Consider the following 15,701-nt stretch of genomic DNA (forward strand, 5'->3'; position numbering starts at 1 on the left):
ATTGGAAAGAGGCCTACTGGAGGATTTGTGAGGCTGCTTTTAAAGGTGAAAAATGTTGTGGCTTGAAAGTGGAGGGTGGAAAAAGTCACCAACAGCACATGCCATGGCTCACAGGGCATCATATTAGGCATCATACAGGGGCCCCCATGTGCTCAAAAGCCTCTCAACTGACCCATAGTGCCCACCCATCACATGGCACTGAGGATCCCCACAATTACAGATTCTGCAGAATTCACTACAATCTTGCACAAACCTACTGAACAACATGTGGCAGTGCTGGGACCCCCACTCACTCTTAGCTATAGGAACCATAATATGATTAATGTTAAATGTACAGGGGGTACACACGCACACCATGTGCACACCTCACAAAATAACATCAACATCACAATGGTCATGTTTGTGGCTTTGGCCCAGGCACACACAGCACCCTCTGTGGCTATTATGTGCGATTTTGTCTAACAGAACCCCCCAGTCACACATCCACTCAATTAGTGCAAGTAGCCAGCATATACGGGAGTGTAGTACAGTAAATAGAGAACGAGTGAGAGAAGGGTAGGATGCTGCAGGGGAATCGTTATTGCACCCAGCGCTCGTTATCTAATCAAGTCAAAGCATCACTAGCAGCGCAGAGAGACGGGCTGATAATGATATTGCTACAGCTCTGGCAGGGAAATATACACAATATAGAGAATAAATATCTGACCACAAACAATAAACAGAACATGCAGATCATTTTGGTTTGTACCTGACATCAGGCAATGATCTTTGGGGCACTGAATAAAAAGGGAACATTTAAATAAAAGGTACGTAGCCTATAGAATGGTACAAACCACTTGTATAATAAAGTTCTGGAAAACATGTGAGCACATGCGGTGATTCAAATGTAATGGAGCAAAAGTTATTAGATATCTTGTCCCTTGTTTTGCCCAATATAAGGCAGAAAGTAGGAACCAACATATTTGCAAATCTTTGCTGTATTGAAACCCCCATTCCTCACTCCACGGATAAAGCAGATATCAAGCAGCCACCATGAATATATAGATAAGGCACAATGGAATGCATCACACAATCTAGTCCTGCTTTTAGGGGGATACAAAAAGGGGCCCATGCACTGTGAGGCCTTTCAGAGTAGCAGATGTAGGTAGAAAGAGTGCAGGATAGAAGGTAGAGTAGGGCAAAAGGTGGACAGGGTAGATAGAGTCAGTAGAGCAAGATGAGGACAGTATGTGTAGATAGAGGTATTAAGGCAAGATGGGGACAGAATGGATAGATAGAGTCAGTGGGCAATGGGGACAGAATGGGTAGATCTAGGCCAAGAGACGAGAGGCAATAAAGGGCAGTACAAGGACAGTATGGTCAGATAGATGTATTAAGGAAATATGGGGACAGTATGGGTTGATAGAGTCAGTAGGGCAATATGGTGACAGTATGGGTAGATGGAGTCAGTAGGGCAAGACGGGGACAGTATGGGTAGATAGAGGTATTAGGGCAAGACATGGACAGTAATGATAGAAATAGGGATAAATGTGGACAGTAGGGGTAGATTGAGGTATTAGGACTAGATGGCGGTAGTATGTGTAGAGAGTCAGTCAACCTGGGCACAGTATGGGTAGATGTCAGTAGGGCAACGGGGACAGTATAGGTAGATAGCGGTATTAGGGCAAGACAGGGACAGTATGGGTAGATATAGGGCAAGTCTGGGACAGTATGGGTAGGTAAGGGTAATATGGCAAGATGGGGACAGTATAGGTAGAGGTATTAGGGCAAGATTGGGGCAGCATGGGTAGATAAAGGTATTAGGGCATGACAGGGACAATATGAAAAAAGTAGATACAGTAGGGCAAGATGAAGGCAGTGGAGACAATGGTGACAGTATGGTGAGATGCACACAGTAGGGAAGATGGAGACAATAAGAAAAGATAATGGCAGTAGGACAAGGAGGTGAAAGTTGGGCAAGATATTAACTGTATGGAAAGATGACAAAGCATGACTTGTGACAGTAGGAGAGACTGAGACGATAGGGAAGATATTGGTACTATTTCAATGTTGCCTAACCTGGGGCCCTCTAATACCGGAAACTCAAGGAACCCTGGTCTCTCGAACTTGAGTTGGTCCGGTGTGCAGTCTCAGGGATCAGCACCCTCAATTATTAGTGATAAAAAGATGAACCAGTACTCTGGACTCCATGCAAGCGGGATAAGCCCTGCTCGTTTATTCAAAGTAACATTTCGGGGTCGTGCCCCTTCGTCAGGGCTTGTCCCGCTTGCATGGAGTCCACAGTGCCGGTTCATCTTCTTTTTAGCCCTCTAATACCTGCAACACCCAATGCTCAGCAAGAGCTGCTATAGAAGTGATACATGTATATGATGTCCAAAATTTGCCCTTTCCCAGAATTGCTAATACTGCACTTTATAATTCCAGGGGCTTTACAGTCTTTGTTATCTGGGTCTCCTGGATATTTTAACATTGCATTGCTTTGCAGGGGCACAAGATTGGAGAAGCAGCCCCATTAGGGAAAGTTTGTTCCGTGTCTAGTAACCTATAGCAACCATTCAGCAGGCAGCGTTCCCTGGTCTACTGTTTGAAGAGAAACATCTGACTGGTTGCAATGGGTTATGATGACATCTGGAGTAAATTTGGTCTGATTATTACTTTCCTCCTTCCCCCAAGTCTGTTGGACTCTATTGGCCTTATTAAGGCACCAGACCCTACAATGTGAAGGCCACCAGGGGGGCACAGACCAAATTGTAATTACAAGGGTTTTGGAGCCCATACACTGCTCCCCTGATCTCTTACCTTCCAGGCAGGACAATAGCAATCTTCATCCCAGGGGAGGCAGGAGCTGCTAAGGTAAAGGTCTAGACTCACATTTGGGGTTTGAATCCAGAGAGCCACACAATGTACATTCCTGGGGCCCTGTACAAATCAAAGTTTAATACTGTGACATTTAATAATGTTCCCCGTGAATAGGGTCCATGTACTTGGCCTCCAGTTGCCCCCCAAGGAGAAGTTCAGGAGACAAGTTCACTCTGGGGTAAACCCTCTGTGAGGGACTTTTAAGACCATATTGTCTTGGACACTCAGTGGCTGGGAAAGTGCCATTATAACGGAACTTTAGGGGTAGTAATGCAATAATTTCAGGTTCTCACACAATTTTACTGTTACTCGCCCTGAGATTGGTCAATCCCTTCCTGTGAATAGCAGATAAAGAGAAAGTGTGAGCAGATAAAAGGCCCCCCAGGACAGGGTTTTGTACTTAGTGGAAGGAAGAAGTCAAGGTGTCACCCCTGAGCATCACTGTAAGAATCCCCAGCACAGGAGACTGAGGTGATTGGCTGCTCGCTTCACCATGCCTGGTAATGACATCACTTATTTGCCTTTGCTCTGTAACTAAGTTCCCTGGGGGATGGGGTGGTGGTATACAATTATATGTGTCTTAGAATTGTAAAGGGAAGTTCACCTTAAAATGAACTTCCAGCATAATGTAGATAATGTTTGTCCATGCCAATTTACCATTGGTTCTTAACTGTTTTTCTAATACCCTTTCTCTCAAATCAGAGATTTAACCCATTATCTGGTTTCTAGGGTGCCATTTACCTTATCAACCAGGCAGTAGGCTGAATAACAGAAAGGCGAATGGATAGAAAGATAATTAATAGCGTTATACTACTGAGTGCTCATGCACAGAGCAATTTCTGCGGAGTTTCTACGGAGTTTTTCCAAGACCAATTTATTTAGATTGTAAGCTAAGAGCTGTTCTACATTTCAAGATGAAAAGAGAAATAATTCATAACACAAAAAAAGAACAGCAGTAGCAAATTTACACAGTTATACTAAAGGAGTACTAAACAATCACTCAAAATTAAATGTACACATATACTCTGTTAGGGCACTCACATCCTCATTCAACTGAGATGATTGTAGGTATTGATGGACTCTCTGGTGTTCTTCAAAGCTCTCCTGTCCTAATGTCTTCTCTACATTCTTGATCCTGTTCTGCTGTCTCCACTTTGCCTTATGGTCTCAATCTTGCCCTACTGTTGCCATCTTGCCCTACTGTCTCCATTTTGTCCTACAATCATGGTCTCCATGTTGCACTACTGTCTCTATATTGCCCTACTCTCCATCCTGTCCTACTGTCTCCATCTTCACCTACTGTCTCCACCTTTCCTTACTCTCACCATCTTGCACTACAATCATCTTATCCTACTGTCACCACTGGGTCCACGGTTTCCAACTTACCAACTGTCTCGAACTTGCCCTACTGTCTCCATCTTGTCCTACTGTCTGTCTTTTTTTTCTCTATTTTGGCTTACTGTCTCCATCTTACCTTATTGTTTCCATCCTGTTAAAACTTTAACTTATGTGAATAATGCCTTACTGTCTTCAGGCTACTCTCTCAAAACTACTTTCTTCATCTTGTCTTACTACCTCCATCTTGCTTTACTCTCTACATCACAATTTTGCATAACTGTTTCCATCTTGTCCTACTTGCCTTACTGTGTCCTCCTTGCTAGTGTTCTAATCTTGCCTCACACTTGCCATCTTGAGGTACTGTCTCTATGTATGCTCCTCTCTCCTTGGTTTACTGTCTTCTCTTGTCTCCATCTTGTCACCGAGTTGTAATTTTACCCTACTTTTGTCATCTTTCTGTACCGTCACCATTTTACCTTACTTTTATTATGCTTGTCTTTAACTTGTCTTACTGTCTTCTCATTTAACCTTACTTTAACCACCCTTTCCCGTAATCTTGTTCTACTGTCATCTTCTCATTTAACCTTACTTTAATCATCCTTTCCCGTATTCATCTTGTTCTACTGTTGTCTTCTCATTTAACCTTACTTTAACCATCCTTTCCTGTATTCATCTTGTTCTACTGTCATCTTCTCATTTAACCTTACTTTAATCATCCTTTCCCGTATTCATCTTGTTCTACTGTTGTCTTCTCATTTAACCTTACTTTAACCATCCTTTCCTGTATTCATCTTGTTCTACTGTTGTCTTCTCATTTAACCTTACTTTAACCATCCTTTCCTGTATTCATCTTGTTCTACTGTTGTCTTCTCATTCCAATCTACAATTTGCCCTCCTGTCACATCTTACTCTACTGCCACCCTTCTTTTCCTATTATCTCCATCTTATCTTGCTTTTAGCTGTCTTGCCCTGATATACCTGCTGACCCCCCTGCCACCTACACCTGTTATTTCAACACTTAAAAGGGCACAAAAAGTAAATATTTAATTTTTTCCCCTAGGGAGCGCTCCGGTTATCATAGGGTTCTTCTTCGCTCTGTGCTTTGCGGGTTCGTGTTCTAGCAATGCAGAACTAGAGCAACGTTCAGAAACATGCGGTGAGTCTAGTTACTTTGGGGGTTCCCCCCCCATCTGCACTGCCAGTGACAGCAAACTGCTCATTAGTTGCTATAAGAGAGTAGACAAAGACTGCAACTCTTATTATATTGGTTGGTTCAGACCCAAGTTCATACTGTTTACAGTCTGATTTTAAACACCATTGGATCTACTCATGCCCCCCAATTCTGTCTAAACAAAACCTCAAAAATCCTTTAATACTAATTTCATCTGGGCTGTTGTCTTTCCTATTGTCAGACAGGAACTTTTCCCTGGGAAATTCAATATCCAGCTGTACTTACCCAGGCAGTGAGCTCTGATTCTCTGTACTGATTCTGGTATTTCTAGGAGGGTGCTGCTCAGTTTTATTGATAAGAGAGAGAGCAGGGCCTAGTCGGACTGAGGCCTGAGATCCATTAAGTGTGACCAGAGGGAGGAGGGACAGGATAAGACTGATAAAGTTGGAAAGAGTATGGAGCTCACGATTTGATGCTCAGACTTAAAAACTGTGTTTGCATTTCAGGTACCATTCTGTTTGCAGTGAAAAATGATTTCACTGCCATAGCTGGGGCCCCACCCAGATCCATCTCGGATAACTACCAGTGCAGGGCACGACAACTCGGCAAACTGTTCAAGGTCAGACTTATTGGGTTCAGTCCTAACAGGAGACTCTATGCTGTCCGAGGAGGACAACTCTACGTGGGCAACATGCGGTCTTGTGCAAACCATGACTGGTTTAGATCTTCCAAACGAATTGGGAGATGTGGTTGGAACCGATTCAAATTTTTGTTCTTCCACCCCAATGGGCTTCTCTATGCAGTCACCTATAGCGGGCAGCTATATAGGGGCCCACCACCGACCAATCAGTGTCAGCCCTGGAGGAGGAGAATTGCTAGAAAAATTGGAAATAGTGGCTGGAACTATTTTGAAGCTCTGTTTTTTGGCCCAAGGGGCATTCTGTACGCGGTTACCAGAGACGACCGCCTTGTTAGGAGACATCCACCGTCAGGGGCAAATGACAGATGGCTTGCCTCCAGTACCACAATTGGGAGAGGTGGTTGGCGCGTCCTTACCCACTTCATTGGCTTTAGCCCAGATGGAAACCTGTGGGCCGTCAATAAGAGAAATGGGTATATATACAGAGGGAGGGCCCCACAGAACCCATGTGTCAGTTATCTGGGTAATGCCAAACGGATGGGCAGCAGCTATAACAGGTACAGGCTGCTAGCCTTCACTAGAGGCTATATCATACAAAAAATCCAGAGTTTCCAGTTCTTCCCAGAATCAGGGCAAATAACGGTGCAGACCACGGAACTGTTGAAGAAAGAAATCTATGACAACCGGAAGGGCAGCGACCAGCTAAACAGCACATTCACGTGAGTAGCGTGCCAGATATTTAGTGTCCTTCCGTAATGACGATTAAGACCTGGCAGCCCATGTGCCTCTGGTGTTGTACCTATGCATTAAAATGACTATTTTTCTCATTTAGCTTTATTACTGTGCTTCCTCAGTATTACATGATTTTCTACAGCAAATGAGCCAACCATGATGAGTGTCAGTAGTGCACATGCTGTAATGTGTAGTTCAACCTGCTTTCTTTCTTTGTTAGATTGGATCAAACCATGGAAGAGAAGAGCGCGTTTAGGCTCAGCGATGGAGCAGAATTTGGGGGCGAAGCCGGGTTTACAGATGGAATCCCATATATCGCTACAGGAGGGGAGAAGGTATTCATCGATAACAAAGCCCCACATAACTGGAACTTCACAGACACCAATGAGAGACAGGTAAATGGTTAACAATGACATCTATAAACGTGATTGGTCAACATTCAAGGTGCTTGATAATTCCACACGTGCCTGTTTTTCCCAGATCACATTCTCCCTGCACAAAAGCTTCCCAATAAAAGCCGGAAAACAATTACAAGTTGTGGCCTCTGTCCAAAAAGCCACCGTAGAGGTGCCGTATCGCGCAGAAGTCATCAGCGACTGTGGCTCCGTGGCTACCATCGAGGGCACCTGGCAAGGTGTTACCTATTATAATCTGATGGTGGATCAGGAGGAGTACGACGGAGGATCCCACATGTGATTTCCAGGGTCCTGGGGTGAATTGGGGATCCCACAGGGGCGCAACTTTGTGTCCGTATCACATGCTGTTGATGGGATAAAGGGTCAGTCCAGTAGAAGCTGTGCAGCTATACACACTGGCAGCAGTCAGAGCAGATAATGTCTGAGCAATTGATTTCCAGCAGATAACGCTGACGCTATTCATTCTAAAGCAATATACACAATAAATAAATGCTTTGTTCTTCTGCAACGACTCAACGAGTGAAATGATTTGTGCCGTAATGAGACCTATAATAATCCATCTACTGGACCGGGTGCATGTCTGGTACTGGAGCTCCATTCAAGCTCTACATGGTCTCAATCAAGTCGTCAGCCCCAAATACTGGGGGGTTTGCAGCAGCAGCAGCAATACAAAGGGACTTGGGGCAGAGGAAATTTATAGAGATTAATTAGTTTGGGCCTTTCTTATGAGCTAGGCTTTGTTTTATATTGGGTTATCCTGCCACCAGTGTTCTAGTCCCACCCGCTGCATGAGTCACAGACTATCATTCACTCCCGTGAGCTGCTAGTGTTTTAGTCCCGCCCACTGCATGAGTCACAGACTCATTTCCTCCCCTGTGAGCTGCCATCAGTGTTTTAGTCTCGCCCACTGCATGAGTCACAGACTCATTCCCTGTCCCTGTGAGCTGCCACTAGAGTGTTCTAATCTCGCCCACTTCATGAGTGACAGACTATCATTCCCTCCCCCTGTGAGCTGCCATCAGAGTGTTCTAGTCCCGCCCACTGCATGAGTGACAGTCTATCATTCCCTCCCCGTGAGCTGCCATGAGATTGTTGCTAGTGTAACTGTAAGACAAAATGACTGAAAACAGGCAGAACCCATTAGAATTTATTGAGCAAATTACATTAATATTATTATATTAGCCGCGTTCAGTTGCTGTAGGTAGAAAACTAAAAAATAAATTACTTCTCCTCTTATAAATATATAGAAAATAAAGCTTATCACATCTATTTACACACAAAGTGAGTACAAACACAATTATAAACAGGGTGGAAAGTACATCCCATAAAATGTCAGGAACCAAGAGAAACACAACAGAGACAACACAACAGTGGGAGGAGTTTGTGATTTTTACTGGCCATAAGGGGAAGACAAAGGTCATTTGTAAGGCAGGTGCTTCCATCAGTTCCAGGGGGTTTTCCTTCCCAGCACATGGTTTGTGACTTTCTGTAAATGTAAAAAATGGATAAGGTGCCAACAATCAATCTGCTTTACACCAAACTCGCGGTGAAATTATTAGTATAGAGGAGTGCGGGCATGTTAATGCTGGGTGCCAGGCCTAGTACCCAGTGAGGGTATGATATCTATCCCATGAGCATGTTAATGCTGGGTGCCAGGCCTAGTACCCAGTGAGGGTATGATATCTATCCCATGAGCATTCTAATGCTGGGTGCCAGGCCTAGTACCCAGTGAGGATATGATATCTATCCCATGAGCATTCTAATGCTGGGTGCCAGGCCTAGTACCCAGTGAGGATATGATATCTATCCCATGAGCATTCTAATGCTGGGTGCCAGGCCTAGTACCCAGTGAGGATATGATATCTATCCCATGAGCATGTTAATGCTGGGTGCCAGGCCAGGAACCCAGTGAGGGTATGATATCTATCCCATGAGCATTCTAATGCTGGGTGCCAGGCCAGGCACCAGTGAGAGTACTGTATCTATGCTGCAGCAGTAGGATATCAATAAGAAGAAAGAGAATAAATACTGCAGAGTTAGGCATGAGGGATTCACAGAACAAACCTTCTGGAAGAGCTGAGCCTTCAGCCTATAGGACTGATACTCCCGTCTCCTCTTCTCTTCCTCTCGCCTTTTCTTCACTTCTGGGAGCTGCTCATAAATCCTGGGAATAAACACAGAGAATAAATACCAGACTCTCTCCCACTGCATGGACTCCATTATAGCTTCTCTTTAGAGCTCAGTATAATACAATTATTAACACTTGGTCCTTATGAGTTTAATGAATACTTAGATGTTCTTACGGCTGAACACAATGCAGGACACTGAGCAGAGAAAAAGTGTGGGACAGCAGAGAGACAGAGGATAAGAGCAGTAAGCAAATTAAAGGCAAAAATAAAATGTAATTAGGGAATGAGCTGACCTTTTGGCGTGCTGGACCATTTCCTTCTTAGGGATCATTCGGTTTTTCTGGTTTAATCTGTAGTCTACAGAGAATATTCATACTGAGCAGCCATAGAGTGTAACATAACAATAAAACAAATACAAACATACAAAACCTAAAGAACCCAAAAAAGCTAAACTTGTAATGTGCCATCTATTCAGTGTCTGTGCAGGTGAGAATTGAAGGCCCCTCAACACCCATAAAATCAACAGGTCCTATAAAGGGAGATATTCCAGCAACTGGATCCTCGGAGCAGCCATTTTTTTCTATTCTGCCCTACAGGGACAATGGCTGTTTGCAAGGGGAAGAATTTCCATTTGCTGAACCAGTAGGGACAGACGTTCCCATGTAGCAATACCAACATAACATGTACAAGGCCTATGGGTTGATTTAAAGAGAAGAGGAATATCACAAGAGAAGCTCCTGTATACAAACCATGAAATAAAGCTGAATGGAGGTGCAAAGTAGGGGCGGCTGTACCCCCAATACACTGAAAGGTGTAGTACATTAACAGTTGAAAAGTCATTAATTTATCAGACCTATTTTGTCTGGGACCCCATGCCACAGAATAATTATTCCTGAACAATGAATGTATTTTACAAAGGGAAAAAAAAACAGGCAGCTGTAAAGAAGCAAACACCAGCCCATTACTTAATGTACAGAGCACTAATTAGCTGTATTCGTTTCTTCAAAGTCAGGAAGAATAAGTTACAGAGCATGGAATCTCTGTACATTCAGCTCCTGGACTGTTCTCTTTCCCATGGTCAGAAAGGGGAATATGGATAGACTTGCTGGGGCTGCTCTATTTACCTTGGCACTAACTGGGGTGATAGGTTATTTAGAAATAAAGAGGCCACTAGTGAAACACACTGTACAAATGTGCCGTGACTTCTCCTATGAAATCGAATGACCCATTAGGATGAGGTTGATGTGTGACCCAACACTAAATCTCACCTTGCAGCTGCTGCTGCTGCGTCTCCCACTCCCCGGCTTTTGCTGGTTGGTTGAAAAGTTTCTCTCTTTCACTATGGAACACCGTCTGCAGTTTGCGCTCCTCCGAAAGAAGGTGCAAGCGCTTCACCCGCTCTCCGGAGCGGAATATGAAATCGGGTCGGTGAGTCTCCAGAGATTCCTGAATGGGACATTTGCAGTGAGCACTGTATCAATGAGTTAGTCATTTACATTGCACGTGTCTGTGTATAGAATGCAGAGCTTAATGCACGTTGTGACTAACCAATGTCACTACAATACCCAAGCCCAGAGAAAGGGTCCCCATCTCCCTATAACGCTAAACAGAATGAACCTGTATCAGTAACAGAACACACCAGGTTTCCCTTTGCTTTGCAATCATCTCAGGATGTGGGAAGCCACAAATCATCTGTAATAAACAATTTCATGTCCTATTTATTCTGGTGCTATTAACACAGCAGGGGGAGAGATCAGCATCCTGCAGTGAATCTCAATAAACAGAGACTGGGTTATTCCCGGTGCGAATTCTCACCTGCAGAGTAACTTTGGCAAATGGCCTTAGTGCCTTGTTCTCAGGGGGATCCAAGCGGGATCCATTCAGCTGACCGCCGACTCTTTTCAGGAACCGTTCCTCCGTGTTCTTCTCTCGCAGGGGTTCCCTCCAGGGTTTTGCATCGGTCACAGGCTCGTACCATCTTACACTGGGGGCTTTCTTGATGTCAGACCTATTTTCCTTTCTTGGGTCAGATTTCAAGTTCTCAGCTGGAACAAACCAACTCAGCCCTGCAGGAAAGTAGCAATCAAATACCCCGTGTTTACAAAGAAAAGGCTACAGAATTAAATGTAGGACTAAAAATAACCCAACAAATCCTCTGCCCTAACAAACTTGGTCAATATTTCTATTACAGAGACCATGTTAATATAACAGCAGCACTGTATCTTATGGGGGGTTGTTAATGTAACAGCGGATGAATAGTACAGTTTTCTGTGCCATGTGTAAAATTTATGTAAGAATGATTCCTAGTATAATAAATACAAGAAGCACTATATAAAGAGACATATCCTACAATATTGTGATTTCTTATATTTCCTTCTACCATTGCTTATTATGCTGCCACCAGAGGGCACTGTTTTACTAAAATTATATTACTAATAACACAGTTCCACCTACAGAGCAACATGAATGCAAACTGAATAAATATGGAATGTCTTCCTCTTTCTGGCTGTGGAATTGAACCCCAAGGCTGCCTGCCTTCAAGCAACTTTTTATACCAGCAAGAAGTAAAGCTCCTTAGTGACGAGGATGGGTGGAGATAAAACACATTAAGGGGAGATGCGTGCAGACATATTGGCTGTACAATAATCTATCATGAAAAGTAAAGCCATGATATTATAATCATATTAGGATGATCCTGAGTCAATAACAAACCTTGTGCTGTGCCCTGCCTGGTGCTCCCAACCCGCTTAGTAAAGACGTTGCTGCCCCAGGAACGCTCTTCCTTCTCGATGTGCCCCTGGGAGCGAGGTTCATGGGGATCCCATCTCGGCGATGGAAAAACTGTGCCAACATCCCTTGTCTTTCTCTTTGTAGCACTAGTCACAATTTCCAGATTTCCTGCAGGAAAGGAAAATGAGCCATACAGAAACACAAACACATAAAAGTGAATTACCGTATATACTCGAGTATAAGCCGAGTTTCCAGCCCCCAAAATATTCTGAAAAACTCTACCTCGGCTTATACTTGGGTCAAGGCAAAAACGGTCGCCGGCATCTAAGAATAGTTGCCAGCGTCCAAGAATAGTCTCCAAGATTATTCGCCGGCGTTCAAGAATGGTCGCCGGCATCCAAAAATGAGATGCCAGTACCTCCAATGGGAGCAGAAACCCTCAATTTTTTGATTGAAACTTGCCAGAAGCTGCTGCATTTCTCACCCTAGGCTTATACTCGAGTCAATAAGCTTTCCCAATTTTTGGAGGTAAAATTAGGTACCTCGGCTTATACTCGGGACGGCTTATACTCGAGTATATACGGTAGTGAGGAAAGAGAACTCACCTGCCTGGACACCTTTGTTCACGTATTTGTTGTTCCTTTTGTTTTTGAGGACTGGTCTTGGCTGCCAAGAGTTGTCAGAGGTGGAGACAGAAGATGCAGAGTCTGGGGTCTTAATAATAAAAAAAAAGCAAGCATAATGAGTAATCACCATTTTGCCAGGACAACAACAAGGCTCTGGTTCAGCATAACAGGGGCATGTGTGGAGAGGGGGTATTGAAAGGCTAGGAAACATAATTGACTGGAAGATAATGTTCTTTAAACAGATTTAGGTTGTACGAGAGGTGATATCCCATACAGTATTTCAGCATAAATATTCTGTGTCTCATCAGTGACCTGTACTTGGGAAGTTCTTACAGAATAATGAAACCCCAATAAATCCCAATACCATGTTTTATGACTATTAGTACCCTCCCCTTTTGTTTTCTGTATCTCCCTTGTTTATTTCAAAACTGAAAATAAAGAATATACAAAATACCAAATATTAGACAATGGAGCCTTTACCTTGTATACGTTTCTGTGAAGCTCCCCCGTGTCTGTTCTGGTGGCAGAATTCCTGCTGTGCTTGCCTGTGCTTTCTTCCGAGCGTCTCTTCTGATGGTCGATGGCGTTATACAAGCGTGAGAGCCGGGATGATGGAACGACTCTCTCAGGACCAAAGGCGTTTATAAGGCGCACAGTGTCTATGGTAGATACAGAGCTGGATACTGTGTTGAGAGTGGCTACAGAGCTGGATTCTGATGTCTGTGAAGTCACCTCGCTGCCTGTTTGTGTAGCTGTTTCTGTTTGGTAAGAAGCGCTGTCTGATTTGGCGCTTCGTAGCAGTGGGTAGAAGCCTGAGCCTACAGACGTCTCATCAGCTGAATTCGAATCCTCCATCTCATTCAGTGAATATCCTTCCCTTACACGGGGGTCCGTTCCTGAGAGCTTCATGTCATACCATCTTTCTCCTTTTTTGCCACTGCCCTCCCAGCTTCTCTCTTTCACACGGTTCTTGTTTTGCTCTAGGTCAGCAAGTGGTTCATCCTTTGCCGAGAGTAGAGAGTGGGAAGAGGAATTGTGAATGAGCCTGGCCAGGCGATCCAGCCTCTCCACCAGTGAAAGTTCGTGATTGCTCTTGGTTTCTGACTGCTCAAGCTTTTTCCTGTTTGTGTAACGAGCCCAGAGATCATCCAGGCTCTGCTCGGAGTCATCGCTCTGATTCACATTCGGCTGGGATTTGTGCAAGTGTTTATGGTCATAAGACTCTTGGGTCACAGACATGTAGCGGGCTCTAGTAAGGGAATGCTCACCATTATCAGTGACAGAACTGCCGTCCAGTGAATATAAAGAGACCTGCCCACGCTGTGGTCTCCGGCCAGTGACTTCTGGACTCTGAAAACTCTTGGTAAAAGGAGCAGAAATACTTTTAGCTTTTCTCAGCATAGAACTTTCAGCTGGACTGTTCATATCATATCGCTGTTCTCTGCTGAGATCTATTTCTGGCTTTAAGCTGAAGAATTCATTTTCCTCAGTCTGGCTTTCCCTCTGATGATCTAACCTGGAATTCAGTTCAAAACTCAAGTCTCTTTGTGTAAGAGCAGTAAAGGAATCCGTCTGATGCTCTGGATCTTGCTCCAGAGCATGTCGCATAGTCGGCCTTGTCGGTGAAGTCTCTATAAAATATAAGCAGCTGTTAGGAGCACTAAGCAATTAATGATTTGTTTCAACAATATGTTTAATTCAACAGTTGGGAATAAAACCTGGGCCCCAGGATTAGGGCAGCCTGTCTCTTCCATGTCGTTACCCAGGTACAGAGCCAGGTTAAGTATCAATATGGAGGTCCATGTACTCTGGGCAATGAATGATAAGCTAAATGCTGGGTAGCCACTGACTGTATCTGTATCCTACACAAGACACACTTAATTTGAGCAAAAGCCAGAAATTATAGTTGGTATTTTATAGGTACACACCATGCACAGATCTAATGGCACATAGAGGTACTGGACCCCAGAAATAATATAAGCTTTGTAAGAAGGTTTGCTCACCCAAAGCATTTGCCGTATGTGATGCTGTTCTTTGTTTCCAAGCCAGCTTGGGACTGGAGCCTTTGCTGTAGATGCCTTCTCTATGCAGCACCATTGCTGAATCTGACAGGCTGTCTGTGCCTGAGCCCAGCACTTCCGCTGGAAATTTGGGTGAAACTGCATCATTGGAGCCTAAAGGTAAACACAAAGTGAGCACTGCTTGAGAAATACAGACAGTATGGAAGCACGCAAAAAGCTTGCTTAAACATTCATTTCATATTGTCTCATGAGCTAAATAACAGGCAAAAAGCCTTGTTGTACCTGTGTGGGAGCTCTCTATGGTGCTGACAGGAGAGATCCTGGATAATCCATCAGTATAGGGAACATAGAACAACTCAGGGCTCCCGTGAGGTCTATACGGCACGAGCAAAGGTTGATCTACAGCAAAAAGAAAATAAGGCGTGATCATTCCAAAACCCTTAAATTCGAACAATATGATGGGAAAGAACAGAAAACAAACGTAAAGAGTAAAACACAGAGAAGGAATGTTCCACGCAAGTACTAATCTGTATCCTCCTACTGTACTGTCCACAGTTCAAAGGGATTCTATCGTGATTTTTATGATGTAGTTTTTATTTATAAATTACACTGCAAATAACTCTGCCATATAAAATTTAATTCCCAAACCCCAAAAGTGTATTTTAGTTGTAATATTGGTGTGTAGGTGCATCTCAGGTCATTTTTCCTGGTCATGTGCTTTCAGAAAGAGCCAGCACTTTAGGATGGAACTGCTTTCTGGCAGGCTGTTGTTGCTCCTACTCAATGTAACTGAATGTGTCTCAGTGGGACCTGGATTTTACTATTGAGTGTTGTTCTTAGATCTACCAGGCAGTTGTTATCTTGTGTTAGGGAGCTGCTATCTGGTTATCTTCCCATTGTACTGTTAGGCTGCTGGGGGGGGGTGATATCACTCCAACTTGCAGTACATCAGTAAAGAGTGACTGAAGTTTATCAGAGCAGAGTCACATGACTGGGGGCAGTTGGGAAACAAAATATGTCTAGCCCCATGTCAGATTTC

The 15,701-nt window shown here is 43.9% G+C and overlaps 2 protein-coding genes across 3 annotated transcripts in view; one reads left to right on the forward strand and one right to left on the reverse strand.

The window, feature by feature from the left end:
* Nucleotides 1–3,271: 3,271 nt before the first annotated feature.
* MGC108497.L (uncharacterized protein mgc108497 L homeolog) lies at nt 3,272–7,660 on the forward strand (the record flags this gene model as incomplete). The annotated part of the gene is given in 5 exon segments (NM_001114784.1): nt 3,272–3,359; nt 5,258–5,353; nt 5,875–6,727; nt 6,961–7,135; nt 7,221–7,660. Coding segments are annotated over 5 exon segments (1,347 nt in total). The 3' UTR covers nt 7,437–7,660.
* A 629-nt stretch (nt 7,661–8,289) lies between these two features.
* Nucleotides 8,290–15,701, reverse strand: part of alms1.L (ALMS1, centrosome and basal body associated protein L homeolog) — a 40,422-nt gene continuing 33,010 nt past the window's right edge. For both annotated transcript variants that reach the window (XM_018227646.2, XM_018227656.2), the window contains 10 exons: nt 14,945–15,061; nt 14,645–14,815; nt 13,122–14,272; nt 12,621–12,729; nt 11,998–12,183; nt 11,101–11,351; nt 10,554–10,731; nt 9,579–9,642; nt 9,221–9,320; nt 8,290–8,642 (listed from right to left, as the gene is read on the reverse strand). In XM_018227646.2, the coding sequence (XP_018083135.1) occupies nt 8,598–8,642; nt 9,221–9,320; nt 9,579–9,642; nt 10,554–10,731; nt 11,101–11,351; nt 11,998–12,183; nt 12,621–12,729; nt 13,122–14,272; nt 14,645–14,815; nt 14,945–15,061 (2,372 nt within the window). In that variant the 3' untranslated portion in view covers nt 8,290–8,597. The remainder of the gene's footprint in view (nt 8,643–9,220; nt 9,321–9,578; nt 9,643–10,553; nt 10,732–11,100; nt 11,352–11,997; nt 12,184–12,620; nt 12,730–13,121; nt 14,273–14,644; nt 14,816–14,944; nt 15,062–15,701) is intronic.

The sequence above is a fragment of the Xenopus laevis genome, chromosome 1L (genome assembly GCF_017654675.1).
Source record: "Xenopus laevis strain J_2021 chromosome 1L, Xenopus_laevis_v10.1, whole genome shotgun sequence".
NCBI classification, from domain to species: domain Eukaryota; kingdom Metazoa; phylum Chordata; class Amphibia; order Anura; family Pipidae; genus Xenopus; species Xenopus laevis.